The sequence below is a fragment of the Ascochyta rabiei genome, chromosome 5 (genome assembly GCF_004011695.2).
Source record: "Ascochyta rabiei chromosome 5, complete sequence".
Lineage (NCBI taxonomy): Eukaryota > Fungi > Ascomycota > Dothideomycetes > Pleosporales > Didymellaceae > Ascochyta > Ascochyta rabiei.
Genome location: NC_082409.1, coordinates 1,066,808 through 1,092,408, shown reverse-complemented (window position 1 = coordinate 1,092,408; position 25,601 = coordinate 1,066,808). Strand labels below are relative to the sequence as shown.

The following is a 25,601-nucleotide window of genomic DNA, read 5'->3' as shown; positions in this document are numbered from 1 at the left end:
CGGGATGGGCGCGTGTGGAGTCGACATGACTTGAGCTTGATGGTGGAGGGATGAGTGATGTAGTGTAAATGCAATGTATGATTGGTATATCCCGCGCTTCTACCTCACGACAATGCGAAATTTTCTCTTGCATGCGAGCGTGTGTATACGTGTCTGCAGCGCAGAGTGTCGTACTGCAAGGCCTAGAACGAGAAGGAGACAAATAGCACGCAGCGGTTGCAAATGCGGCGGAGTTCATCTGTTCATTGTACGTACGTTTGTCTGTTCCATCTATCTATCCTACGACCTACTTGTCCACAGCTGACAACCAAGCGCCACCCATGGACGGTGGAGAATCCGCATACCAAAATGACGCGCCGCCCCCGCGCAGCTCCGTGTACCGTAAGCTCACGCTCACCGTCGAGTGTGACGCGCTGCTGAAGCCCGCCGCGCACCGACCGGAGCTGCATACGTCCAAGACGGGCGAGGAGTGCGTTGCGTTTTTTCGCATGGAGAATCTGCCGACGGCCGTGGAGCTGGATCGCATCAAGGTCCGCTGCTTTCACACGTGCGCTGGGCTGAGGGTGGAGGGGGAGTCATGTCTGGATGCGCTGTGGAAGGTGGGGGATTGTTTGATGGAGAGGTACCAGGCGCTGGGGAGGAGCGTGAGGTGTGAGCGCATAATGGCTGGAGATGGGAGGGATTAGAGTGAGCCGGATGCGACGCTCCTGGTGGTTATTTCGTAGGCGTGGAGTCGGGCAGCGGTGGCGTTTGGGTTTCTGCGATGTGCAGCGCAGACGGCATTTGCTTTTGTAGCACTCTGTTCCTGTAAGATGAGGATGCTGCAGCGTGGTGCTAACATGTCGTGTGTCACGGTCGCGGCCAACCGTTTCTTCCTCTCGAGGAAGCACACAGCGCCGTCCAACAAAGTCCAGCGCTTGAACACCTGTCTCAACGTAATCCCGAATCCACACGCCTCACCTCTTCCCCTTGACTCTCTCCATGACCCGCAACTCGGCCTGCCTCTGCAGCCTCAGATCGCCCAACTCCCTCTCCACGCCCTTGTTGCGGTCAAAAGCGCGCTCGCGCTCCCTCATCCTCTCTTTCACCACCTCCAACTTGCTTTGCACCTCCCTCTGCACCGCCCTCTCCAGCCCCTCGACGTCCCCGGCCTCCAGCTTCCGCTCTGCAATGAACCGCGCCGCAAACTCATTCACCACGTGCGCGCTCGGCCCGATACCGCCCGTGTGGTAGCCCTTCTCGTGCGTGAGTAGCAGGCCCGGGACGGGAGAGGGGTGGGTGCGGAGCGGTGAGTTGAGCGGGACGGGCAGGTCTGAGGCGCTGATCATGCGCGTGTCGTCTGTGGCTAGAGGGCGTCGTGGCTGAGGAGGTGTGGTGGTGGTCGGCGCTTGTAGAATGGCGGTCATGAGTTCGTTTTCGAAGCTTTCGTTGTACGGGACGGTGTGTGGGGAGTAGTCGATTACAGGGCTCGTAGGGGAGGAGGAGAGGGTCGGTGTTGGGAGGCGCGGGCGGTGCGGCGGGGTGCCCGTCATGGTGCAGGCGTGTAGAAAGCGTGGACGCGCCGCGGAGTGAGGCGGCTGATCAGGTAGAGAAAGTGATGTGAGTGGTGTATGAGCATTGCGCCTCGCATTCATCACATCGCAGTCGCGGTCACGCTGTCGTCCTTATCGATAAGCACCTGCGCCGCCCAAACTTCCTCACCTCACCTCCCCCGGCCAGCCCGCTCACAGTCAATCGTCCCCACAACCCTCCCAACATGGCCGACAAGCTCCGCGCCCAGCAACATCTCGAAGCTCTCCAAGCCCGCTACATCGGCATCGGCTCGGCCGACACGACCAAACACGAATGGAGCTCCAACATCGCGCGCGACTCCTTGTCCTCGTACGTCGGCCACCCGCCCCTACTGCAGTACATGAGCATCGGGCTCGGCCAGCCGCGCGAGGTGACGCGGGTGCAGTTGCTCGAGCGGATGGTCAGGCCTGTGGGGCCGCCGCCTGAGGTGAGTGCTTGACGTGACGTAGTCTCGAGCTGGGGACTGACGCTGTGTAGAACCAGGATTGAAGCGTTTCAAACGGAAGAACAAAGGCTCCATGCCGTGGGGGTATGGTGCACGCGCTGAAAGCGGCGGTGCTGCACATGTTATTCGAACTCGCTGGTTCATCAACAACATGCCGGCAGTGGATACCGCGACTTTTCCATGACAGAAGTTATTTCAACCACACACATCGACATGCACGCGGGTATGCACTGTTTGGGAGCTGGAATGGCACGCCGCTCAATCGAGTCGAGTAAACGCCACTTCCGGTTACGGGACTTGTTGAGGCTGTTCTATGCTCGCGCGTTGGGGGATCTCAGTTCTCACTTTGTTTGATTCTTGGTTACTCGTGAAAGCGAACAGAAGAAGATGGTAGAGAAACATCACAATGCAGTGCAATGTATTGCAATACAACATGTAAAGCAATACAACATGATGTAAAGCAATACAACATGATGTAAAGCAATACAACATAATGTAAAGCAATACAACATGAGGTAAAGCAATACAACATGATGTAAAGCAATATAACCTAATGCAATGTGACATAACATAATGTATTGCAATGTATTGCAATATAATACAATGCTACCTAAGGCCAGAGCCCCAAACCCAGAACCCAAACCCAGAACCTAAGCCCAGAACCCAAGCCCTGGTTTCATCACCAACACTGTACCTGATTGCTTGACTGACTGAGCGATGAACACACAGACAGAGGCACACAAGCACCACAAACACAAAAGTAATAGTTGATTCATCTCCACTTCCACTTCCACTTCCATCCCCAGCCTCAATCGAGAACCACGACTCGAGAACCACGACTCGAGAACCACGACTCGAGAGCCACGACTCGAGAAACCAGAATGCCAGGAATGCACAACTCCACGATCCAAAAATAAAGTGGGGGGGGGTGCCATCTGAAAGGTTCAGGCCCGAGCTGCAACGGGGCGATACTATACTTACTATGCCAACTATGTCCTGTCCTGTCCTGTGCTGTCCTATCCTGTGCTGTGCTGTCCTGCCCTGTCCTATCCTATCCTATCCTATCCTGTCCTGCCCTGCCCTGTCCTATCCTGCCATGCCATGCCATGCCAGGCTAGGCTAGGCTAGGCTAGGCTTGGCTGTGTGGAAACAAAACGCCTTGCACTCGTAATCGTGATCATAATCGTCATCGCAATTGCAGTCCTGATACCAAGCTCGAGATTCAAGGTTTAGAGTTCAATGTGCAATTCAAGAGCGCTGTGTATGCATATCTTCTCTCTGTTCTTTCCTTTCTTCTCTTGCTCTCATTCCTCTTCCTTCATTCTTCTCTTTCTTCTTCTCTTTCTTCTTTTCTTTCTTCTCTTTCTTCTTCTCTTTCTTCTCTTTCTTCTCTTTCTTCTCTTTCTTCTTTTCTTTCTTCTCTTTCTTCTCTTTCTTCTCTTTCTTCTTTTCTTTCTTCTCTTTCTTCTCTTTCTTCTTTTCTTTCTTCTCTTGCTCTCTTTGTTCTTCCTTTTTTCTTCCTTCTCTCTTCTTCCTTCTGTCTTCTTCCTTCTTCCCTCTCTTCTTCTGTCTTCCTCCTTCCTTCTACCCATCTCCTCACTTCACCTGCCTACCTGCCTTCAACACCCCCACCTACGCAAAGGCGTGCTCGGCGTCTACGATAGCTGGTGGGATGTGGCGCGCGAACATGTAGTTTGTATGCCATTATAGTACTTGTGCACGTCCTATGGTTCATGCAAACGCCCAGCTCCCGAACCGCGCGCGCCCCCGACTTTCCAACTGTAGACACTGGTACGGGCTGCTCATGGGATCATAGTACAACCCCTCCACCTGCCCATCGCTGCGGCGCAGACAGACAAAGTAGAAACCGCTGATGGTGAGGCCGCAGCCGGAGTCGTCAAAGGCGGCGTGCTCGGCGTCTACGATGTTGGGCTGCCGCGGTGGTGGGTCGTGGCGTGCGAAGGTGTGGCTGTCGTATGTGTAGTACGTCCTCTCTGCGTCGACGTCGGTGTTGGCGTCGGCGGCGGTGTCGACCGAGGGCGAGGGCGTCGGGGATGCGTTGCTGTCGCGGAGGGACTTGACGAAGCACCGCTCTTTCCAGCGCATCAGCACCCACTCCTGGCTCAGTGCCTGCCACCATTTCCGCGATGTCAGCGCACGCACAACGTCCTGGTCGTCCATGTCGCGGAACGGCGGCAGCTTCCTCCAGTACAGGGCGTCGGTGGCGGCGTTGCTCGCGAAGCTCTCCGTCAACAGGGTGTGGGTGTTGAAGTCGAGGATTTCGCCCTCGAGGTAGGTGGTGATGCTGCTGGTGCGTGTGTAGTGTGTCGAGGGGAGGGGGTTGCTGATGGCGTGCTGGTGCGGGTGCGAGGGGACGTTGTAGGCTTCCATGGTCGCGGAGAGGGACATTTCTGACCAGTCGACGGCGTGGATGGTGACCTTGACGGGCCAGCGGTCCTGGAGCGGGGGTGGTGGAGGCGCGTGTTCCGTCCGGGGCGGGGCGTTGGGGGAGAGGTAGGAGGTCAGGCTGCGCGGGGTGGAGTAGCTGGTGCTCAGCCATGGGCGGGACGGGGGTGGGAGGGGGGCGGTGGGCAGCGCCGGGGTCGGGCCCGAGACGGTGGCGTGCTGGCAGCCGGTGAGGACGGCGCCGGGGGCAAGCCAGGAGGAGTGTTGCGGGGGCGGGATGCCGAGGGTGTCTGTGAGGAAGTCGGCGTACTGTATGCAGAAGTAGTCCTTGCTGAGGAAGCCGGCCTCGAGGGCGCAGTTGAGGCTCTCGTCGACCGTGTTGGCGTGACGTATGCGCGACAGGTACTTGACTGTGTGCTCGAGCATGGGCGCGACGCCCGGGGTCGAGGCGCAAGGCCGGGGCTGGGGTTGTGAAAGAGGTTGTGAAGGCGGTTGTGAAGGCGGTTGTGAAGGCGGCTGGGAGTGGAGGGGTTGTGACTGTGGCTGGGATTGTGACTGAGACTGTGGCTGTGACTGTGGATTGCGCGTGGCCTGGTATCGCTCACGGGGGCCGGCCCAGGGGTCGTGGGTGGTGCGGCGGAGGGCCGCCGTGTCGCGGGCGGCTTGCCGGGCGTCGCGCACCGTGTCCTGGTCGCGGTCGTGGCTGTAGCGCTGCAGGTACTCTCTGGTGCGGGCGGAGAAGCGCGGGTGTCGACGCACCGCCTGCAAGATGGCTGTGGAGCGCAGCGAGTCGGCGGCGGCGGCGGCGGTCGTGGGGTTGGACGTCATGTGCAGCCTCGCCTGCAGGGCCCTCAGGCTGCGCGTGTCGTCGTCGTCGTCGCCGTCGCCGTCGCCGCCGCCATGGTCGTTGAGCTCGGCGGCGGGCAGCGGCGACCAGTCGTAGAGGCTGTTCCGGCTGGGCACGCGCTCGCCATATTGTGTCGTGGGTGGTGGTGTGATGGTGGTGGTGGTGGCGGTGGCGGCGATGGTGGTAGTGGTCGAGTTGGTGGTGGTGGTGGTCGAGTTGGTCGAGTTGGTGGTGGTGGTGGTGGTGTTGTGCAGGCGGTTGAGGCGGTCCAGGCTGCGCTGCACGAGGTCGCGGTGGTGCAGGTCGCTGGCGGCGTCGAGCTGGCGCAGTCTCTGCAGTCTGTCGCGCGACTGCTCGAGGCGCTGCTGGTCGTGCTGCAGCGACGCGCGCAGCCTCTCCAGTCTCTCGTCCGTGTCTCTGTCCCCGTCCATGTCGCGGGCGCGGGTGTGGTGGTCGTGGTGGCTGGAGGCGTCGGGGTCGCTGCCCACCTGCGTCGTCAGCGTGGCGGCCAGGTTGAGGACGGCGTCGTCGACGGGGCTCTCGAGGCCGCGCAGCGCAGAGATGAAGTTGGTCGGCGTGGGCTCGCGGTTCTATGCAGCGCTACGTCAGTTTCCCCGGACACGCAACGCTAGGCCTGCCGCGCCATGGGCTCCTCACCGGCGAGTTCGCAGGCGGCATCGTTACTGTCGCCGTCGCTGTCGTCGTCGCTATCGCCCCTGTGCTTGTGCTTGTGCCTGTGCTTGTGCTTGTGTCTGTGCCTGTGCTTGTGCTTGTGCTTGTGCTTGTCCTCTTCTAGATGGTCGCTCTTCACTGCGGCCAGGCAGGCGCCATGCGTACGGTGGCGTGCTCGAGGTAGGTGGGGAGCGCGCTGGGACGAGACAAGCATTTGTCGCAAGCATGTGCAAGCGGCTGCCCTCCCCACCGAAATGCCAATGCCCGAGCCCTGCAACGCCGGCCGAAACAAAGACAGTTGCTCGCTCCCAACACTTGACTCGCACCGGCAGCCTGCTTATTCATTGTCCGGGCTTATTCTCCTCACCAGGCTCGTTGGTCGTTGGTCGTTGGTTGTTGGTCCTGGGTCGCTTGTCGTGGTTCCCTGCCTGCCTTTGGCCGTGAGCAAAGGCAATGCACTGCAGTGCAATCCCGTCTATTTTGAGACGCTGCCCCGCTCGCCCGCTGCTTCCCCAGACTTCAGCCGTCGTTGACCGTGCTCGTGCTCGTGCTCTTGCATCTAGAGTCATGGTATTCTGGGTTCAAGTCACTGAATTCATGCATCCAGACACATGGTATTCTGGTTTAAAGTCACCAAATTCATGCATCCAGACACATGGTATTCTGGGCTCAAGTCAAGTAGCATGGTCTTTTCAATTAGAGTTAGACTGCATAACGTAGAGAAGCTAGCTTCTGTGTTGCAAGGTATTCTACACCCCACCAGTGGAGTGGCCAGGAGCCACCGGGACCCTGGACTGGTGTCTCTGCTGTTCTGCTAGTCTCGAGTCGACAAACCAAGGGCGTGCGCAGGGCGACAGCGTGTTTGCTCCGCAAGCAGAGGACCACCCTTCAGCCAAGACCACGACTGGCGTGCTCTTGTCACGACCCTGCGCACGCCCTCCTCCGCCAACCCTCCACGCCAGACCACCAGAGACGGAGCTACTGCAGCGGCGTCGTCGAGACGCGTGCATAACTTTTCCTGCCGCCACCCGCATCTCAGCTTCGTCCAGCTGGCATTCCATACCAGGCCGAGCGGGCAGGAACGTAAACGTGATGCGCCCACGCACAAAGCTGGATCTGGCCAGACTCCATGAAGAGCTCGCACCCAAAACGTCCCCATCGTGACGACATTAAAACCAAACTAAAACAATCCGACAACTCGAAGAAGAGAACTCGAGTGCCCGACTCGAGGAAGCCGCGAGGCTGTCTGTATCCGTGTCTTCCGTGATGATGCAAAGCAAATGCAAACCTCCCAGAGATGCAGTAAAGAAACAAGCCGTCCGACTAGGGAGGCAACGTCATAATCATGACAAGGACAATCACAAAACAAATCGCTCGCTGGAGTATCAAACAGGTATCAAGAGACGTGTACGCCAAGAGAGGGGAGAAGAAGAGGAAAATCAAAGCAAACGCTCGCTAAAGTCGATGAAACGCCGTCCCATGTTCGCATGTTGTGTGGGGGGGTTGACAACATGGCATGCATCGCTCAGAGTCTCGAACCAGGCGTGTCGAGAGACGTGGTGCGCTTGGAGGACGGGCCAGGTCCGCGCTTCCAGCCTTCGACCGAGGGACAGGCCATCACAGACGCACGCATTCGACTTATGTGAACGCTGCGTACTGGGTTGCGAACCCCGTGTCCCACCCGAATCCGCCGCTGCCAAACCCACCGTGCGTTGCGCTGGACCCGCATTGCTGGGCTAGCACGCTCGGCAGGGGGAGGCAGGGAATGGGCGCCATGGCCTGAGGCGGGCTGTAGTACGCCCCCGTCGAGTGGTAGCATGGCTGGCTGAACGATGGCGTGGGCGACGGCAGCTGGAAGGGCTCCATGCTCTGCGTGCCCATGGTGCTCCAGTACGTGGGCGAGTGCTCACTGCAGGTCGTGATGGTCGGGCTGGGCGTCGACGGGAGCACTCTCCACGAGTCCATCTGGGGTGGTGAGAGATACTGCGTGGGTTGCCACCAGTTGGCAGCGCCAGGGGTGCTGGGGAGAAGAGGAGCAGGACGCACGACATCGACAATCCTGGGGGGAGGAGGGAGAAGAGGCAGGAACAGGCCCATGATGGCGGCCTTGACGTCCTCCCCTCGGCCTTCGAGTAGCTCTCCGGCGCCTTCGTCCTCCATCCCCTCCAGCGCTCGTGCGCCCGTGCGGAAGACGTAGCGGTTGACGGCCTGCACGAATCCGTCCTGCAGCTTCTTGACCTGCTGCTCCTTCTCGGCCCACTCCCAGGTGCTGGCAGACACGTCGACCGAGTAGATGTCCTTGTGGTACTCGATGAGCGCATCGATGGTGTCCTGTGTAAGCTTGAATGCAACCTCATGCTGTGAAACCATGTCGACGTGTACGACGTAGGCCTCGATGTGGATGAGCTGGTAGTTGAACAGCGCCTCGACCAGGGGGTTGGCGTCCCTGCGCAGTTCCGCATCCGGAGCCTTGGGGACCATGATGGAGCTCAGCGACCAAATGGCGTTCTTGCCGGAGAGCGTCTCTGTGAGGCACCGTGTGTGCTGCTGCACGCTGTTCAGCGGGCGCTTTACCCGGTTGACGCGCTTCAGAGTTTGTGTCAACCACGGCTCGGCTTTGGAGCTCAAGACTACGTTGACGGTGGAGCGTGGCGCAAAGGCGGCAGCCGAGGCGGGTAGCAACTGGATCGGCATGGTGGTGGGGAGGGTCGGTGCGTTGTATGCGAGACAGGCGATATTAGATGGGACGAAAGAATCAGCAGAACGAAGGGAACAAACGAAAGTAGAAGAAAACCGTTGTCTCAGGCGGATGAAATTTTTCTGTTTGCAGGGCTCGCCGTGGAGGTAGAGAGGAGGAGACAAGAGGGCGGGCGAATGAGGATGAGGAGAGGGGAGGGCGAGGTGTGAGGTGGAGGGTAGGGAGAGGCTAGTGCTGAGGGTGGCATCTTTCTTAAGAGCGTAGGAGCGTAGGAGCGCAGGAGCGTTAGAGCTTGCCAGTGCAAGCGTCGGTCGATCAAGGGCTGCTCGGCATGGCCACAGCATCCCGGCAGAGGGGCATGCACACTGCCCCGTTTCGCTGCACTGCGCACCTACCTAGCTTGCCCGAACGTGCATATGATTATGGCGAGAGCCTGCAGCTGCAGGTTTAGTCGCTTCTAAGCTGGCCTGAAGCGACGCACCGCGTTGCGCATGCGTGGATGCGTAGTGCGTACGGAAAGATTGCGAAGTCCTCGTGGCTCACAAGCCCAGCGAGATGCCCCTCTAGGCTCTGCAGACGGAGATGACGGCCGGGAGGGTGCTTGATCAGCCTCTCGCGCATCCCACAGAAGCATGTTTGTCCGCGCCTCTACACGGTACACGCGATTTGCGCGAGGAGTGTGCCTGTAGAGACTGCGCTTCCTGCTGGGTTCCAGAAGCTTATCCTCGACGGCCAGAGGGAGCACGCCCCGCAGCGGCCTTGGTGCCCTTTTGGGCGCGCTGTGGATAAAGGGACGACGACCAAGACAGGCCCCGCTGCTCGTGGTGTCTCGAAGCGTTCGACCAAGGTGGGCGTCGACGACCTCGCCTTGGCTCACCTACAGGACGACGTTACTTGGAGCTAGCCGTGGGCGCAACCCGCTCAGCCCAATCACCTGGCTCAGCAGGGATCAGAGCAGGCATCGCATCCGCCGCTCAAGCCTCTAGCCTCTAGCCTCCAGCCTCGAGCATCTAGCATCTAGCATCTAGCATCTAGCATCCAGCATCTAGCATCTAGCATCCAGCATCTAACAAACCCGCTTCTCGAGCACCTCTGAGCGCGTGAAGAAGCATCAGCTTGTGCAGAAGCATCAGCTTGTGCGCAACAGCAGCCTGCTCAAGCAACCCCACACCGCATCATCGCGCATGTTGCTCACGCGGAGGGCCCGGCGTCATGCGCCACCTGACTGAGTAGCCGAAGAGGCTGTGCTGGCGCCGGAGCGCACATCTCGGACGCGCCGACCTCATGGCTCCGGAGTCGTCCTCTTAGCACTATCCGATGCTACGCCTGATCGTAAACGGGCATGATGGCATCTCCTGCAGGCGAGCATGCCAGAGTGCGACTTTGTTTCAGGAGCTGCTTGCTGTCCTCAGCTTGCGTCTGCCATTGGGACGCTCTCCCTGCGACGGGTGCACTTCGAGGCGATTGCGCAAGTGCTAGCGGCCCCAGATCAGCCTGTCCCAAGACGCGTCTGCACGGCCATGGTCTTCTTATCGATCGTGTTATACATCTGCCATGTTTCAAACCCTGCAGACAGCTGCAAAGATGCCTTGAAGCCTGCAGCCTGGATCGGCAGTGTCTGCGCCTCACGCCTCACGGTAAACGAGTATTGTGGGGCAGCACGCAACACCACGGGGCCGGCCGTGGCGGACTGGCGATGCTGCTTCGCTGGGCACTCTGATGAGAGCACTGCTGCGGAGGCAACGTGCATGCAGAGCATGAATTTGGACTCGCTCTTTGCTGCTTCGAGATATTCTCAGCTTGACAGGGGTCGAGCAACGCTAGAGCCGGCTTCAAGCGGCGGCGCCCGTCTCCACATCCTCGTCCCTCGTTGCAGGCTTCATCCACTCTAGAAAACCTTTCAAGTGACGTGTGGCCTCCTGCGACCTCATCATCATGGTCAGTATCTGCACGCTTTGGCTGACTCTTCCGCACCGTTTCAAAACCTGCCGCTGCGTGTTGTAAGCGCACACAGCATGCACACCGACGTGGAGCTCAGTGACTCACCCAGCCGCCAGCACCTCTTAGAGGTTGCCTTGTCCCGTCCACCGGCCATCAAGAAATTCCGCGCAGGCATGCACCCTTCGTTTTCCTCTGTCCCGTCCGCTCGGACAAGGATGAACCTGTCAACCTCCTATCGCTACAGTTGCTTGTACTATGGTCTCCGGCGAAAGTAGAGTCCCATGGCCAGTGCAATGTGGAGGAAAAGCAGAGGCTTGGCAAGTCCGACTTCCGAGGCTTTCTTAGCTTTACACCAATCAGCGGACATCTTCTCTCTCTGTCATCTGCAACAGCATCCGTGCCCGCCCGTTATAAATATTGGTAAGTAGGCGTTTCTGCACAAGACCCACCGCACTGGCCATAGGACGCTACGAAGGAGCTGGCATCTGGTCTTGCACCGAATAGGCCTAGTTTAGCATGGTGTGCGGTGCAAGACCAAATACCAGCTCCTTTGTACTTTCGCCGGAGACCATAGTAACGCTTCACTTGAGCACCTCCTTCACATGCACTTCACCAACACGTTGGTGGCGCCAAAGCGTTTCTACAGAGGTTGCACAGTGCGGAGAAAGTCGCGCAACCCGCTGCAAGCCTTGTGGCCCATTCTCAACGTTCTTGACCCGCGGGACGGCACGTGTGTGAGAAAGTATCTATTCACATGCAGCACACACCGTTCAAAGCCATGGAGCTAGAGTTGTCCGTGAATGTTTCACTCTGTCTTTACGGCACACACCTCAACACTCCCCGTCGTCTCTGATTCATCCATTCCTAACGAATACCTGAACAGCAGTCGTCACCACCCAACTCTGTCGATGCACAACGAACAGAATCGGGAAGTTGTTGAGTATTATAGGGTCCAGGGGTCCGAATGCAGATCAGTGTGTGGTAAGATTGCGGGCGATGTCTCGATTCTGCTGCCATGTTGATCCTTGAACGACAGCTGGGCGTTCGTGGATTACGGAAGCCTACAATCCATGGGCCGATATTCACAATCACTCGCATGAGGCGCTCGCTTCCAGAGACGACGCAGATGAAGGTGTGAAGGCTAAGCGGTCGGGGAACTCGGGAGGTGAGGTGGCTCGGTAATCTTCCACGAACCTCCCTGCACATGGCAACCGCAGGCACAGGCACAAAGCGGTTGACGAGGCTTGCAGAGGTCGACAACATCGAGTGAGCATCACTGTGCCATAGTACCACGTACCAGGTTGCTGCCGTATGGTCCTTGGCGATGCACACTCCATCACTGTTCAATGCCGGCGCTTCGCAAAACATGCCATCGTTTGACACCCACCTGCACAAGGATCATGGTATCACCTGCAACAATCGTACGAAGCCTCTGATTCTTTGTTGTTTAGGGACCGAGACCACGTCGCCTCACGGACTGTTCATGCTGCTATTCATAGCACAGATCGGTGCTGCATGAATTGTGATGTTACAACCGCGCTCGGCGTGGGGGAGCATGGTCGAGAACATCCAGCAGGCATCATCATACTTTCAAGGCGTTTATCGATTAGAGAGTAGACTCCACGACGACCTTTCAATGTTATGAGACAGAGACATAAAATTGAAGATATTGCCTCTATAGATACCTTTACAGCCATCGATGTAAAGATGACGTGATTATTTACCTAGCCTCAGGCAAGGTCACGTGCAGGTGACCGCCTCGGGTAGTCCGGATCTTAAGCAGCAACTGGGAGACAGCATAACGCATCTGCCGAGCTGGTAACAACTGCCGATATCTCACGTTCGGGTCACCAGCCCTTGCGATCGAAAGGAACATTGTCGGCAGTTCATATTAGAAGCAACTCGGAGCCTCCGGAATTGTTGCCACCTCTTCATATAACGGACGTGGGGAAAGGTGACGGAGCATGCGATGTGAGAAGCTCGCGTCCTGTGTGGTAAAACCCTTGAAAATGCAGTGAGATAGGGAAACAGTGAGTGCGAACCTCTCACAGTAGCTGTCTGCTATTTGGGGCGGCAATAAGGGTGGGAAATGCAGATTCATGGTGTTGAGACTCGCCTAATTACCCCGCGCCCCGGGGCTACTCCCCACAGTTTAAGCAGCGGCTCCCTAGCGTTGTCAACGCATTCAACAACTGCCGATAGACTCTAATCTTAAGTAGCCCAACATGATGCCGAATCTGCTCCGAACCATGCGTGACACTGTGCGTCAGAAGGCGCCCGATCGATGACTATGAATATTAAGACTCGACGCCCTCGATACGAAGTGGAAGCAGAGTACCTCTCTACTAGAGTCTCTCCTGACCACCTCCTGTTTGCGAAGTGACAACACTATGCTCCTGAACGAGATACTACCAACTTTGGTACGATACTGGCCAATCGTACTGGTCTCCCTCGTCGCAGGCCATCTCATCAGCAACAAGTATTGGAAAGGACTCAACAAGTACCCCGGACCGACATTAGCTGGCTACAGCAACTGGTGGAGGCTATGGGATGTGTCAAAGAAGAACCACCACTGGACCAACATTGCATTGCATCGTAAGCATGGCGATATCGTCAGGCTGGGACCAAACGTTCTCTCCTTTGCGGATCCAAGAGCTATCAAAGCTATCTACGGTCTGAACAAGGGCGTGTATAAGGTATGTTGCTCGGTCACGGAGTGTGCACACGGATATTGATAGTTCACAGTCCGATTTTTACCCAGTCCAAGGCGCTGTCGCAAATGGAAAGCCTTTGTACTCCTTGTTTTCCACCACCGATGAGGATTTCCACGCCAAGTACCGTCGTTGCGTGAACAATGCATTCGCCATGAGCTCGCTGATCAACTACGAGCCTCTTGTCAACTCCACAATGACCTATTGGCTCGACAAGACGGAAGCAATGTTCGCCGACACTGGCAAAAGCTGTAACTTTAGCCAGTGGCTGCAATTCTTCGCATTTGACGTCATTGGAGACTTGACTTGGAGCAAACGACTTGGCTTTGTAGAAGGCAACAAAGATGTCGACAACATCATCGAGTTCTTGGGCAAGTTCTTCGACTATGTTGCACCGGTAAGGAGTCCTTCGCCAGATAATCTCAGAACTCGTACTCACAAGAACCAGGTCGGCCAGATACCTGTTCTCGATCGCCTTCTTTGGAAAAACCCCATCAGCCTCTTCGCCCAACGCATCGGCCTCGACAAACGCGTCCACCCTGTGACCCTCTTCGCACTCTCCCGCTCCAACGAGCGCGCCCAGCAAGTCTCAAAGATCAAGCAATTCGGCCTCTCCGACGACGAGCGCGCGAACCCACTCGGTGTCGACCTGCTCTGCAAATTCGCCCAAGCATCCCACGACCACCCATTCATGGACGACAACCGCATCCTGTCCACCTGCTCATCCATGGTCTTCGCAGGGTCAGAAACAACCGCCATCTCGCTCTCCGCCGTTTTCTACTTCCTCGTCAAACACCCCGACGTCTACACGAAGCTGATGCACGAACTCGACACGGCAGTCGCAGATGGTATAATCGAAGACCGCGCCGACAAAACCGTCTCCTGGCCCGAAGCCCAAAAACTCCCCTACCTCGATGCCGTCGTCCAGGAATCGTTCCGCCTGCATCCCGCCCCAGGCCTGATCCTCGAGCGCGTCGTGCCAAAAAAGGGCATGCAGATCCTCGACGAGCACATCCCCGGCGGCACAATCGTAGGCTGCAACGCATGGGTCGTGCACCGACGCCCGGAGGTCTTCGGGGCCGACGTCGACGCCTTCCGCCCGGAGCGCTGGCTCGACGCCAGCCCCGACAAGCTCAAGGAGATGAAGGGCACTATGCTGCAGTTTGGCGCTGGGGCGCGCACGTGCATCGGCAAGAATATCAGCCTGCTGGAGATCTACAAGCTGGTTCCTAGTTTCCTGCGCAGGTTTGAGATTGAGCTCGAGCACCCTGGCGCTGAGTGGAAGACGCACAACGCCTGGTTTGTCACGCAGAAGAACTTCAACACGAGGTTCAGGCCAAGGAGGACTTGAAGGGTTGGGGCAGGAGTTTGTTGTTTGTCCACATGAATCCAATCTAGCGTTCGAGCGTGTGCAGATAGATGGTAGTTGTATCAACTTCCCTTCTCAATCGCTGCAAAAGCGTGGTTCCTCGCTCTACTAGTCTCCTTCACCCGCCACTCCTCAATATACGCTTCCACCTCCCGACACCCATTCTGCCTCCCCTCGACCGGCTCGCCCCACGTGCCCCAGTGCGGCACAACGCCCGTCCACGTCCGCCCCACCAGCCCAGCATCCTTCAGATCCGCGCGATCCTCAGACGGCCCGCCCTCCCTGATCTTGGCGCTCGCCGACACAATCCGCACCTTGAGAATCGACGTGCTGCTGAGTTCCACCTTGGTGGGCGGACTCCTACTCTTGGCCCAGCGCGAGGGCAGCAGGTTATCCGTGATCAGCTGCATAGCGTAGAGCGCCTCGGCTTCGTCTGTCACGAGACCGGCGTAGCCGTACGCGACGGCGCTGCGGTAATTGCACGAGTTGTGGAAGGGGGCTAGGGCCAGGACGAGGCCGTCGAGGAACGTCGCTGCCACTGTGACGGGGAGGCCTGCGTCATTGTGCTCAAGGCTGGCTTCTTTGCCCTTTTGGAAGAGCCGTCCGGATACGTAGCCGTGGATGTAGAGGTCTTGCGGTGATGTGCTGGGGTCTGCGGAGGGGGCGGAGAAGGAGCCTGTGCAGCCGAGCATGGGCAGGACTACGGGGAAGGGATGCTCTGGGTCATTGAAGGAGACGTGGAGAACAGGGCAGGTGTTGAGCAGGGTGTGGATGGTTGCGAAGTCGTATTGACCTGTCGAGGATTAGTCCACGTTGGACAGTGAGGTATTGTAGATCTTTCAATTGCAATCTCTGGGCTGGTTCTACCTCGATTCGCCAACCGGCCCAGCTTGTTGGCTGCTGTTTTAGGATACTCCGGTGATGCCATTACCGCCGTGGTGAAGTACGTTTCCAAGTCTCAGGATTGGGTTCTAAATTCCCGTTTGGAGTTGCTGCCAGCCTGTCGTCTATACTTATACCCTCTTGCGTCCTCGCGTTTCGCAATGACTCTATACCACGTGATGTGTACCTCTGGATTCTGGCAGTACTTTGCGAGAACGTCCACATCACAGCCTTGTTGAGGATAGCGTCATCGGCAGCACCTGCCGTTTTGGCTGCGGGGATCGCTGGCTGTTGATTGGCTGTACAGTACAACTCACGCTTTACAGCAGGAGTGACTTGTGAGCGTGTGAGGCGTATATGATTAGATGGTGTTTACAACGATGGAGATTCTGGCTGGAAACGGGATGAATTACGGTCGTACTTCTGTACTTGGAATTTCAGACTGTCTAGTTAGCTCTACGCTTTTGCATGCCAGTCTTTCTCTTGCCCAACACGTCTCGCCCCTCCTCGATCTGCAACATCGCCTCACGCTTCTTCTCCGTAACTGGCTTCAACGCGTCGCGTACAACCCTGCCCTCGATGCTGACGCCCTCCTCTTCGTATTCCTCCATCTTCTTGCCTACACGCTTCTCGATGGCGAGAATCAGCTCGACGTCTCGTTGCCCGATCAGTGTGATGCTGGTTCCTACGCGTCCTGCACGAGCTGTACGACCAACACGGTGAATGTAGTCATCCGGATCGCGAGGTACATCGTAGTTAATGACCAGCGCTACTTCTGGAATATCAAGACCTCGAGCCGCAACATCAGTTGCAACGAGGATGCGTGCAGCTTGTGCACGGAAGCGAGCGAGGTTGTTGACGCGATCGGATTGCTTGAGGCCAGAGTGAAGAGCTGTGACGCGATGGCCCAGCAGGCGAAGCATGTATTCGAGTAGAGTGGCCGTCTTCGTGCGGTTGCAGAAGATGATGACAGATTTCTTGAGATTCTCGGGTGTCTCGAGAGCAACGTGCAGGTAGCATTCCTTGTGTGTGACGGGCGTCTGGATATACTTCTGCTGCAGCTTGGGTGGGACAGCAAGTTCCTCGGTATCGACTTCACACACGAAGATCGGTGGGCGGCCGGGGCGTGGTTGCTCTTTCAGCGCAAGAACCTCTGGTGTTACTGTAGCGGTGAAAAGGAGCGTCTGGCGCTGTGTCGGTGGCGGGACGACCGAGAGGCAGGTTTCGAGATCTGGAAGCATACTGCCCTTCCCTGGTGTAAGCAGTCGATCGGCTTCGTCGAAGACGACGAACTTGACGCGCCGCAGACCGCAAATGGTGTCCTCTCCAGAGGTTTTGATGTGTTCTGCCAGGCGTCCGGGTGTTGCAACCACTATATGCGGTCGGGAGGCCAAGTTGATCGCCTGCTCACGTTGATCCGCTCCACCGGTAATAAGAATAGGTTTCATCGACTGAGGTGCTGATATCGCCTTGACCTGCTCGAAGATCTGGATGGCCAGTTCTCTCGTTGGGGTGATGATGAGCCCAAAGATGCCTACAGGATCCTCTGCCCACTTCTGCATGATGGGCACCGAGAAGGCTACAGTTTTACCTGTACCAGTACGACTCCCTCCAATGCAGTCTCTGCCTTTGAGAATTTCCGGAATGCAAGCCGCTTGAATTCCGGTGGGCCGTTTGATTTCCATGGACGACAGAGAAGCAACCAACCAGGGAGCTACATCGATAGAAGCGAAGCTCAGCTTTTCCTTTGTAGGTGGTCCTGAAGGACGTAACGACGCAGAAGTCTGGGTCTCATTTTGGCTAGATCGGCTCTTCGTCTTGATCCTCGAGATTGTTGACACTGGCTGCACTGGGGCTGGGGCCGCCGTCTGGGCGCCTTCAGAGGATTGATCAGAGTCCTCAGCACTTGGTGAAAGCTTTCTTCTCTTCCTCGAACCCACTTGATGCTCTAAGATCTCCTCGTCGGAAGAGCTGAATTCTGAGTCGTCATGCGCCATACTGGAGGTCCTGAGTGTAGATTTGGGCGAGTAAAGACAGTCCAGGAAGAAGTTGAAGACGGCAAAACGTCCCTGCCTCGGCGGCCGCGCATCTCGAAATTTTGTGAATATTTGGCGCTAGTACTATCGATACGCTCGGGCCTCCTCCTTCGTCTCATCACGCCAAAAGTTCCCATTTCCCGATGCATGATGTTGTTGTTGTTCTTATTCGCCCAGATGTCCATCTAACGTTCTCTAGTTCTATATCTACAGCATGTTTCGCCGCAAAGACACGCTTTGTCTAGACCGGCCCAGTACTTGTCGCCGTAGTCCAGCGTTATCTCCGCTCCAGCTTCAATGCCCTTGCTGACGATGACAATACGCTGCGTATCCAGCCATGTGAAGGTGGAGGACTGTGCGTTTGCCTTGCAGCTATGGTTTGCGAAACGGGTGTAGTTGCCGATTCTCCCTTGCCAAATCTGGTAATTCGAGAGTGGCGTGGAGCTATCCATCACATCCAGACCCCTCATTCCTTTCGTTATCAGTCCAACCAGTTCTCCAACTGCTGATCCTCTTTCAAATGACGTCAAAGCTACCAGCCCGTTGTTCTTCCCATCCGGTGTGCGGAACACTTGGATGGGTGGAGGCTTACGCTTTGCGCAGCCAAATAGTGAAGGAAAGCAGAAACAACCGTTCGCCTTTGGCTCGTCCGACTGCTGCTCGCCACACGACGCACAGATGTACTGGCTGTTTGTCCTTGCAATTGAGTTGGGCTGCGGCATCCATCGCGGATCTTCACATCCCCAAGCAGACTCGTCAATGATAGACTCGTCGATGTGTTCAAAGGCAAAGTAGCGATCATGGTCCTGGTAGGTTTGCCGTAGAGGCACTGGATCTGCGCCAGTCTCGAAAACCACCCACTCGTGTGGATGGCCAGGATATTCCAGCGTCTGAGTCTCGCCAACAATTGCCAACAATTGCCGCCAGTGAGGGTGCAAGGTGTCCGCAGCAACCTCCAGTCTTTTCTGCAAGTTTCGCAGTCGTCTCATTGCATCTTTATCGAAGCCGACACGGTACTTGCAGTATCGATAGATGCCCATGCCGGCAAAAACAAGGGCTGCCCACCCTGCTGCATCTTTGACTTCTTTGTAGCCTCGCCAAATCGCCATCTTATTCCGTAGCTCTTTGTCTGTCCAACCAAAGTCTTGACACGCCTCCATGAAGACGGCTTTTCTGTGCTTGGCGGCTGAGAGCTCCGGCGCAGCAGCGACTCGAACCTGGATTTGCTCCTCGAAGAGCTCGGTCCAGCGAGCCTGCACTATCATCTCGATGGACCGACAGACACGACTTGCCTGCGTGACCTTGCGGCAAAACACGTTCATCTGGCTGAAGGAGTCGTGAGTACTGCCAGTTGCCGTACTGCGCATGTTCACAGTCATCACATCTGCTGTGTTGTGGTGAACGATATCAGAAGATGCCACAGGAGCAATCTGGAACTGCTCGAAGATCGCTTTCGGGTCGAGATTGATGGAGCTGTGGAGTTGTTCCCAGATACCGATGATCAGCTTGTCAAGTGTAGAGGGCTGGAAGACAAACTTCTCAGAAGCAATCTTCTTCCGCTTAGGGAAATTCCTCGTATCGACCTGCATCTGCCGCTGATGCTCGCTGTGATCCTCCTGAATGGTCTGGTTCTGCGAGATCCTTAGACCCCCGGTACCTTTGCGGCGGGAGTCGGACGCATCGACTGTGTCCTCGTCGACATCTGAGCTGTGCGACTGCGTCTCTAAGTTTGGCGATACCTCTTGACCAGGCGTTGTTGGACTTCGAGGTGGCCCTGGAGTCATCATCCCAGTCAACTCTAATGTTCTCTGCGTCGCGTCAGTCGCTGTGATCGCTTGAACAGATATTTTCATGCCAACGTGTCTTCGAAGCTTTGCGTGCCTTTGTGACCGTCTAGGTCTCGCGGCAGGTAGATAGGGTAGTCACTCACTGACGCAACCCTCTCGGAGCGCGGGCTCAAATTATTGCCAGGGCCTGCGTCCTCTAGGAAGGCTTCGACCCTGAGTATAGGTCGGACGAGGCCGTCTATCTGCGGCCAAGCAACATTGATATTGGACCTTTCCAGATGCTCTTGAATGGCTCGACCAATGACCTCTGAGAGCCCTTCGATATCCTCGATTGCGGCCATGTCGAACCACCTTACTGACGACTCGCAACCTCAATTGGATCGGACCGTTCGCTTCTACCTCGTTGGAGGCTCCACCAGTCAGGCGGGAGATCGACAGGCGAGATGAGACGCGCAGCCTGAGGCGTGGGGTGTCCTTCGCACAGACAAACTTTCAGGTGATGCTCGGGCAGATGGTATGCACGCAGAGAAAGGCAAGTCAGAGGGTCGAAATTTCGAGCTCACGCGGGTTGGTGGAACGAATGTGAACATCCGATGCCAGTCTTGTCGTCTTTTGACTCTACAAGGCTGCCAGTTAGTCAAATTTCGTGTTTCGTTAGGTAGCCAGATCGAATTCACGGACTACCGAGTCCAACCGTTGCACACCGGAGATCTTGACGCTTATGATCGTTCTCGAACTTGCGACCCTAGACTTACACGCTTTCCTCGATAGGGCTGAGTCCATTTCGTGACGCACGGCCTTCAACAAAGAACAACAACCACCATCGGCAGACCTAACAGCAGCAACATGTAAACTGGCATGCGAGTATACGGAGCGCCTCTCTGGGCTGGTAGAGTGAAAGTACTCAACGTCAGCATCATCGACGAATTCCAATAAGCGCTTTCGGTTACCGCCGACTAATATCGATCATCGTCCGAAGTCTGACCGGGCTGCCTGTGCAGAAAATCTGAGCACTTCACCGCGAGCGTTAAGATTAGTGCGGCCTAGTCGCGAAGTGTTCCCGCCGCCAGTGCCACCAGACTGGACTAGCAAACGTCATCTTTTGCCCGATAACTATCCCAAAGTATTCATGTTGATTGTTCTGCTCACTCTCAAGGCCATCAAAAGGTCACTTTGATGGGCAGAAAATTGGCACGCCGTTTCCTTGGACGAATAGGGTTTGGTCTGCTAGCCGCAGGAAGCTCTGGGCTTCTCCTTGACCACATTGCAAGTGGGCAGCATCTTCTTGGCTTCTTAATGTCCGTGTGTATCAATGTATGATTAGTACCCACAGTGCAGCGATTGCCAAGTCGCGCGTGCACGCCGTTCCTACCAAACCATGGGTAGTTCTCCCATTCTCGATAGCTCTGGCGCTGATATAAAGATGTCGAACGCCTCAGGGTATATTATTTGTGCAACTACGTCAGCTGTCGCAACTTCTTCGCCGGTAAGACATCATTATCTCAATTAGCTGCGATCTTATACTCGCTTCTCCTTGCATTGCATCAGTGCACACATCAGCATCTGCTACGCTAGTTTCACAGCATGAATGAACCAGCGACGGTGGACAAGGAGAACAAATCGAAGAAAGTCTCCACAACCGAATCCTACACATTTCAGAACCAGAGAGGCTGGCGGAGATGGCGCATACTACGACCTGGACGCGGTATGTATCACGACGTTAAACGACGGCTACCGTATTACTGGAGCGACATCACGGATGCGTTCACATATCGAGTTTTTGCCAGCACAGTGCGTATGTACTTCATCAAGTATGTCAAAAGCCCCAAATTAGTTATCGCAGACTGACAGAATCAGCGTTCTACCGGCTATTGCCTTTACTTTAGACATGTATCGTCGCACTGGCGGGTTCTTCGGCATCAACGAAGCACTGCTCGCATCTGCACTGGCTGCTATGGTATTCAGTCTTCTTTCTTGTCAACCACTCACTATCGTCGGCGTCACTGGTCTGATAGCTCTATTTAACTACACAATATACGACATCATCGAGATGCACGACCCCTCTATCTACCCAGCGTTTACGGCTTGGGTCGGCATTTGGGCGGCGATCTTTCACTGGATTGTGAGTTTCAGCAACTACTGCGATTACATGGCGTACGTCACGGATTTCTCTAGCGAGACATTTGGCATGTACGTTGGTATCATATACTGTGGTATGTAAACACGACCTAATGGGCTCACTGTATGCTGATGCAGTTGTACAGTGAAGGGCGTGGAGGAACTTGTCTACCTCTTCGAGGTCTCTGCGTTCGAAGGTGGCTACCTATCCATTGTAATAGCCATGCTCTTCTTCGGATCCGCTTATGGGCTTGAGAAGATTGGTGGCAGCACAATTTGGAAGCCGTGGATTCGTGGCTTCCTTGCCGACTATTCCTTCGTCTTCTCCACACTCTTCTGGGTTGGGTTCTCGCACTTTCCTGGGCGCCTAGGCAGAACTGAGCAGTACCGAGTACCAACTGTTGGCGCTTTCCAGCCTACACAAGCTCGAAACTGGGTGATCGAGTTCTGGACTCTGGACGTCAAGTGGGTGTTTGTGGCAGTACCATTCGGCTTTCTGATGATGCTCCTTTTCTACTACGACCATGTAAGTTATCCATTCCCTTTGTGTCAATTACGGTGAATCTATCATTCATACTGACGTCGCGCCACAGAATGTGTCTTCTCTCACCGCGCAAGCGCGACAATACCCTCTCAAGAAGCCCGCAGGTTTCCACTGGGACTTCTTTCTTCTCGGTTGTACCTGTTTCGTTGCTGGTGTTATCGGTCTACCTTTGCCAAACGGCCTGGTTCCTCAGGCTCCCGTACACACAGATTCATTGACAGTCTACGAGACTCGCCTTGAAGTTGTCGAAACAAAAGATGGCGAGGAGATCCGCAAACCTCATGTGGAAGCTACAGCTGTTGTCGAGCAGCGCGTTAGTCACTTCCTGATGGGCATGGCTATTTGGGGCACGATGACTGGCCCGCTTCTCACAGTCCTGAGCACCATTCCTGTGGCTGTGTTTGCCGGGGTATTCTTCGTCGTTGGCGTGGGTATAACCTTGGGTTGACTCTTGTGTGAATGTGCTGACAGTATCACAGTGGGGCTCGATTGAGAGCAATGGTATCCTCGCAAAGTTCTGGTATCTCAACGCAGAGAAGCGCTTCATCGAGCCAAAAAACCCGCTCAATTCCGTCTCACGCAAAAAGATCTGGCAGTACATTGGGCTCCAAGCGCTCGGTGTCGCCTGTACCGTCGCCATCTCGCAGACAATTGCGGCTATTGGATTTCCTGTTTTGATCATCGCACTGATCCCACTGCGTACGTTCCTCATGCCAATGTGGTTCTCTGAGCACGAGCTCTCGATTCTTGATGCGCTTACGGCGAACAACCCAGCTGTGCTGGTCAGCTTTGGTGGTACACCTGCGAAGATGAAAGGTCTGGAACAAGCTTTCAACGAGAGCTCGACTGAGGCCGCGGGTGACATCGAGCAGGGCGACGGATACGATCTAGATCGTGCGAGGTCTCGAGGTAGTCGAAGCCGTAGTGCCGTACGCCAGCACGCGGGAAGCATTAAAAGATAGACAACACGCGTGGAAGGGATCTAGAACAACGATTGAAGATGAGGGAGCAGATATAGATGATGTTAACACATAACTGACAACTTTTACGATTCGAGTAACTGCCACTCATCCTCTACAGTCTGTACTTGTCTGTCAAGATCTACAATGGAGATGCATCCGCTAGACTCTGGCAGCTCGAAACCAGTGTCTACAGAACCAAGCTCGACCAACGAACGGTCTGACTCAGGACCGACCTCAACACCCACAATGCCAACATCGAGCTCTAACCGCCAAATTTTCTTAGGATGGTTAGCAAGCCAGAGGGGCTTTGCCTGGAACAATGGCAAGTTTTCATACAATCGTTGTATACGTACGAACGTGTGCATGAGAGCTGATGGCATTGCGCTGTTCAAGTCTGCAAGTTCTTCGCCCATAAACTGCCAGTTCTTGCAAATGCCCTGCTCAACCAATGCGTGACGTGCCTTCTGGCTGATGATCCTTGCAAAAGCATACTTGTCACCTTGGGCGTCGTTGAGAAGGTCTGGTTGTGAGCGATGCTTTCGCAACGACTGTGCGATCTCCGTCACTGCGTCTAAGGCGCTGTCAAGTTGCCGCATGCTCGGCATAGAGAGGACAGGCACCAGTTGCCGGACCTGGTGATGCATTTCTACCAAATCGTGATCTGCGAAGGTCTGATTCAGCCAGTCGTTCATATCGTCTTTGCTGTCTTCTGCGGCCTGCTCTAGCTTTTGGAGCAGGATGGCCACGTCGAACTCATGGGTATATTGCTCTAGAACCTCACGGAGTGTTGTAGCAGCCTCGCTCGGGTTCTTGATCGCGTGGGAGGTTCGATTTCGCCACGTACCGTTCGGCTCTGAAGGGAGAAGATGCGTAGCATGTGGCGAGAAGGTTACGGTGTCCAAAAAATGCGATTCGGTGGAAAATATAGGACCGTTTAAATCTGGGTCTGTTGTCGGTGTGTTACACCGCAGATCAGAATATACAGAGATTGGACTGGAGGGTTTAGATACAGGCGCTTTCGTACTCTCTTCATCGGTGTTGACCCATATACTTTCAAAACTTTGTTCAGGGGTCAGATTCGTGGGTGGTATCGATTCGGACTCGGGCTCTATGAAATCATCACCCCAAGAGCAGAAGCTGGTGCTGGCCATGCGGTGAATATTGAGCATAGTGCAAATCCAAGTTCACTTTGAAGCAACTGCAAAGGCTTGGTTGTAAGGAAGAATTGCGAGGCGTTCAAGAGAAGTGTAGGTGTAGGAGACTGGAGTATCATGGAGGGAATTAAACAATGTGCTAATATACGGGGGAATGAGTCTAGCAAGGCACATGGTGAAAGTGCGATAATAAGCTATCAATGTTTGCCACATAGTGAATGTACCCCGAGCATGATTCTCGGGGTACATTCACTGACATCGACACGTGCGGATCAAAGTGACAACCGTGTTGAGAACAGGGATATTGTGGATGACGCTGTGTATAGTTTATAGTCGATCAATCGAGGCGTTTGACACTACGCATACTTTGCGCTGGCAGGCAGAGCCCAAGCGACTGCGAGTAGCTGTCGCCCTCCACTGGCATGAATTCTGCGGTCATAAGGCAGACGTCCTTCTGCAAAATGCTGCTGCTTGTCGGTGCGCAACTTGTGATTGCAGGCCATAAAATTCAATCGCTTGCTGGCACCATGTGCGCAAACATGCGGAACTGTCAGATGCAGTAACGGCAAATAGCTAGTGCCCAAAAAGGATGGCGAAAGCTTGCGGGTCGCATCGACTCTTTTCAGGTTGGCGAGTAACGGGCGTGGTACAACCAACTACCTCTCCGCGGCTTTCAGCAGCGGAGGATTAACTTTGAGTACTCCAAGTCGTTCTTGAGGTCAAGTGGGAACCTTGCCACCAGTGGCTTCGACGACCTTGATAACATCGTTCCTCAGCTCTGGTACCGCGTTCGAGAGCTGCCACGCGACCTGTTCTTGCAGAAAACGGTACGCCTCTTCACGACCCTTCAGCATCTGGTTGGTACGTTGGACCAGCTCGACGAACTCTCGAGTGTAGATATCAGGGTTTCGAGAACTCTCCACATAGTTTGTGACCTCTGGAGGAACGTCGATGTGTACTGAGGGTGCCGTCTGTGACAGCTTCACAAGGTTCTGAATAAGCGACTGGCTGCAGTCATGTCAGTCTAGCAAGTGAATTATCAGTGAAGACACCCACATCTCACGCTTCATGGCGTCTTGAGTCTTGCTTCCATGATGATCGTAAGCCTGAACTATTAGGTTGTAAAGTGTCTGCACAATATCTTTTAGCTGCCTCTCGACGGCCACAATAGCTACCGAGTTCAGTCAGCACAACGTGTTTGGATACGATAATTAACAGCGTACCATCAGGACCTGCTTCATTCATTTTGAATGTTGCAAATCGCAGTTTACTGACGTAGAAGTGCGCGTGGTGTTGGAAGAGTCGCGTTGCGATACCGAACTGTGCCAAGACGTCGGCGAAATGAGCTCCGGTCGCCTCTTGCGTCACCGCCTTCACTTTCACAACAACCTGAATAAACCGCGACCCTAGATCGCAGAGCGTCTTTGTACGCGCCATCACGTGCTGCTATCGGACTT

General features: G+C 55.4%; 12 protein-coding genes across 12 annotated transcripts, besides 16 other annotated features; 4 read left to right on the top strand and 8 right to left on the bottom strand.

Annotated features, from left to right (window-relative positions):
* Positions 1 to 320: 320 nt before the first annotated feature.
* Positions 321 to 686, top strand: EKO05_0003518 (uncharacterized protein; the record flags this gene model as incomplete). Its single annotated transcript, XM_038945344.1, has 1 exon — positions 321 to 686. One exon carries the CDS (start codon positions 321 to 323, stop codon positions 684 to 686), a length of 366 nt encoding a protein of 121 aa, XP_038800754.1.
* Positions 687 to 956: 270 nt separating this feature from the next.
* On the bottom strand, positions 957 to 1,532 carry EKO05_0003517 (uncharacterized protein; the record flags this gene model as incomplete). Its single annotated transcript, XM_038945345.1, has 1 exon — positions 957 to 1,532. One exon carries the CDS (start codon positions 1,530 to 1,532, stop codon positions 957 to 959), a length of 576 nt encoding a protein of 191 aa, XP_038800755.1.
* A 224-nt stretch (positions 1,533 to 1,756) lies between these two features.
* On the top strand, positions 1,757 to 2,061 carry EKO05_0003516 (uncharacterized protein; the record flags this gene model as incomplete). The annotated part of the gene is made up of 2 exons (XM_038938256.1): positions 1,757 to 1,999; positions 2,050 to 2,061. 2 exons carry the CDS (start codon positions 1,757 to 1,759, stop codon positions 2,059 to 2,061), a joined length of 255 nt encoding a protein of 84 aa, XP_038800756.1.
* Positions 2,062 to 2,633: 572 nt separating this feature from the next.
* Positions 2,634 to 2,683: a tandem repeat.
* A 326-nt stretch (positions 2,684 to 3,009) lies between these two features.
* Positions 3,010 to 3,128: a tandem repeat.
* Positions 3,129 to 3,158: a tandem repeat.
* A 24-nt stretch (positions 3,159 to 3,182) lies between these two features.
* Positions 3,183 to 3,213: a tandem repeat.
* A 535-nt stretch (positions 3,214 to 3,748) lies between these two features.
* On the bottom strand, positions 3,749 to 5,948 carry EKO05_0003515 (uncharacterized protein; the record flags this gene model as incomplete). Its single annotated transcript, XM_038938553.1, has 2 exons — positions 3,749 to 5,860; positions 5,928 to 5,948. The coding sequence occupies 2 exons, from the start codon at positions 5,946 to 5,948 to the stop codon at positions 3,749 to 3,751; spliced, it is 2,133 nt and encodes a 710-aa protein (XP_038800758.1).
* Positions 4,011 to 4,069: a tandem repeat.
* Positions 4,578 to 4,640: a tandem repeat.
* Positions 4,878 to 5,014: a tandem repeat.
* Positions 5,215 to 5,232: a tandem repeat.
* Positions 5,285 to 5,331: a tandem repeat.
* Positions 5,409 to 5,538: a tandem repeat.
* Positions 5,668 to 5,704: a tandem repeat.
* A 39-nt stretch (positions 5,949 to 5,987) lies between the features above and the next one.
* Positions 5,988 to 6,056: a tandem repeat.
* Positions 6,057 to 6,314: 258 nt separating this feature from the next.
* Positions 6,315 to 6,344: a tandem repeat.
* Positions 6,345 to 7,580: 1,236 nt separating this feature from the next.
* Positions 7,581 to 8,984, bottom strand: EKO05_0003514 (uncharacterized protein; the record flags this gene model as incomplete). Its single annotated transcript, XM_038945346.2, has 1 exon — positions 7,581 to 8,984. The coding sequence occupies one exon, from the start codon at positions 8,982 to 8,984 to the stop codon at positions 7,581 to 7,583; it is 1,404 nt and encodes a 467-aa protein (XP_038800759.2).
* Positions 8,784 to 8,883: a tandem repeat.
* A 637-nt stretch (positions 8,985 to 9,621) lies between the features above and the next one.
* Positions 9,622 to 9,709: a tandem repeat.
* A 1,125-nt stretch (positions 9,710 to 10,834) lies between these two features.
* Positions 10,835 to 11,052: a dispersed repeat.
* A 1,919-nt stretch (positions 11,053 to 12,971) lies between these two features.
* EKO05_0003513 (uncharacterized protein) lies at positions 12,972 to 14,643 on the top strand (the record flags this gene model as incomplete). The annotated part of the gene is made up of 3 exons (XM_038938314.1): positions 12,972 to 13,277; positions 13,327 to 13,689; positions 13,741 to 14,643. The coding sequence occupies 3 exons, from the start codon at positions 12,972 to 12,974 to the stop codon at positions 14,641 to 14,643; spliced, it is 1,572 nt and encodes a 523-aa protein (XP_038800760.1).
* An 80-nt stretch (positions 14,644 to 14,723) lies between these two features.
* On the bottom strand, positions 14,724 to 15,589 carry EKO05_0003512 (uncharacterized protein; the record flags this gene model as incomplete). The annotated part of the gene is made up of 2 exons (XM_038938209.1): positions 14,724 to 15,454; positions 15,529 to 15,589. 2 exons carry the CDS (start codon positions 15,587 to 15,589, stop codon positions 14,724 to 14,726), a joined length of 792 nt encoding a protein of 263 aa, XP_038800761.1.
* A 400-nt stretch (positions 15,590 to 15,989) lies between these two features.
* On the bottom strand, positions 15,990 to 17,540 carry EKO05_0003511 (RNA helicase; the record flags this gene model as incomplete). The annotated part of the gene is made up of 1 exon (XM_038945347.1): positions 15,990 to 17,540. The coding sequence occupies one exon, from the start codon at positions 17,538 to 17,540 to the stop codon at positions 15,990 to 15,992; it is 1,551 nt and encodes a 516-aa protein (XP_038800762.1).
* A 224-nt stretch (positions 17,541 to 17,764) lies between these two features.
* On the bottom strand, positions 17,765 to 19,707 carry EKO05_0003510 (uncharacterized protein; the record flags this gene model as incomplete). Its single annotated transcript, XM_038938204.1, has 2 exons — positions 17,765 to 19,387; positions 19,510 to 19,707. The coding sequence occupies 2 exons, from the start codon at positions 19,705 to 19,707 to the stop codon at positions 17,765 to 17,767; spliced, it is 1,821 nt and encodes a 606-aa protein (XP_038800763.1).
* Positions 19,708 to 20,950: 1,243 nt separating this feature from the next.
* EKO05_0003509 (uncharacterized protein) lies at positions 20,951 to 22,990 on the top strand (the record flags this gene model as incomplete). The annotated part of the gene is made up of 5 exons (XM_038938294.1): positions 20,951 to 21,177; positions 21,224 to 21,579; positions 21,631 to 22,010; positions 22,078 to 22,455; positions 22,508 to 22,990. 5 exons carry the CDS (start codon positions 20,951 to 20,953, stop codon positions 22,988 to 22,990), a joined length of 1,824 nt encoding a protein of 607 aa, XP_038800764.1.
* An 83-nt stretch (positions 22,991 to 23,073) lies between these two features.
* EKO05_0003508 (uncharacterized protein) lies at positions 23,074 to 24,159 on the bottom strand (the record flags this gene model as incomplete). Its single annotated transcript, XM_038945348.2, has 1 exon — positions 23,074 to 24,159. The coding sequence occupies one exon, from the start codon at positions 24,157 to 24,159 to the stop codon at positions 23,074 to 23,076; it is 1,086 nt and encodes a 361-aa protein (XP_038800765.2).
* Positions 24,160 to 24,863: 704 nt separating this feature from the next.
* EKO05_0003507 (RNA polymerase II mediator complex subunit) lies at positions 24,864 to 25,389 on the bottom strand (the record flags this gene model as incomplete). Its single annotated transcript, XM_038938443.2, has 3 exons — positions 24,864 to 25,152; positions 25,201 to 25,315; positions 25,368 to 25,389. 3 exons carry the CDS (start codon positions 25,387 to 25,389, stop codon positions 24,864 to 24,866), a joined length of 426 nt encoding a protein of 141 aa, XP_038800766.2.
* Positions 25,390 to 25,601: the final 212 nt, after the last annotated feature.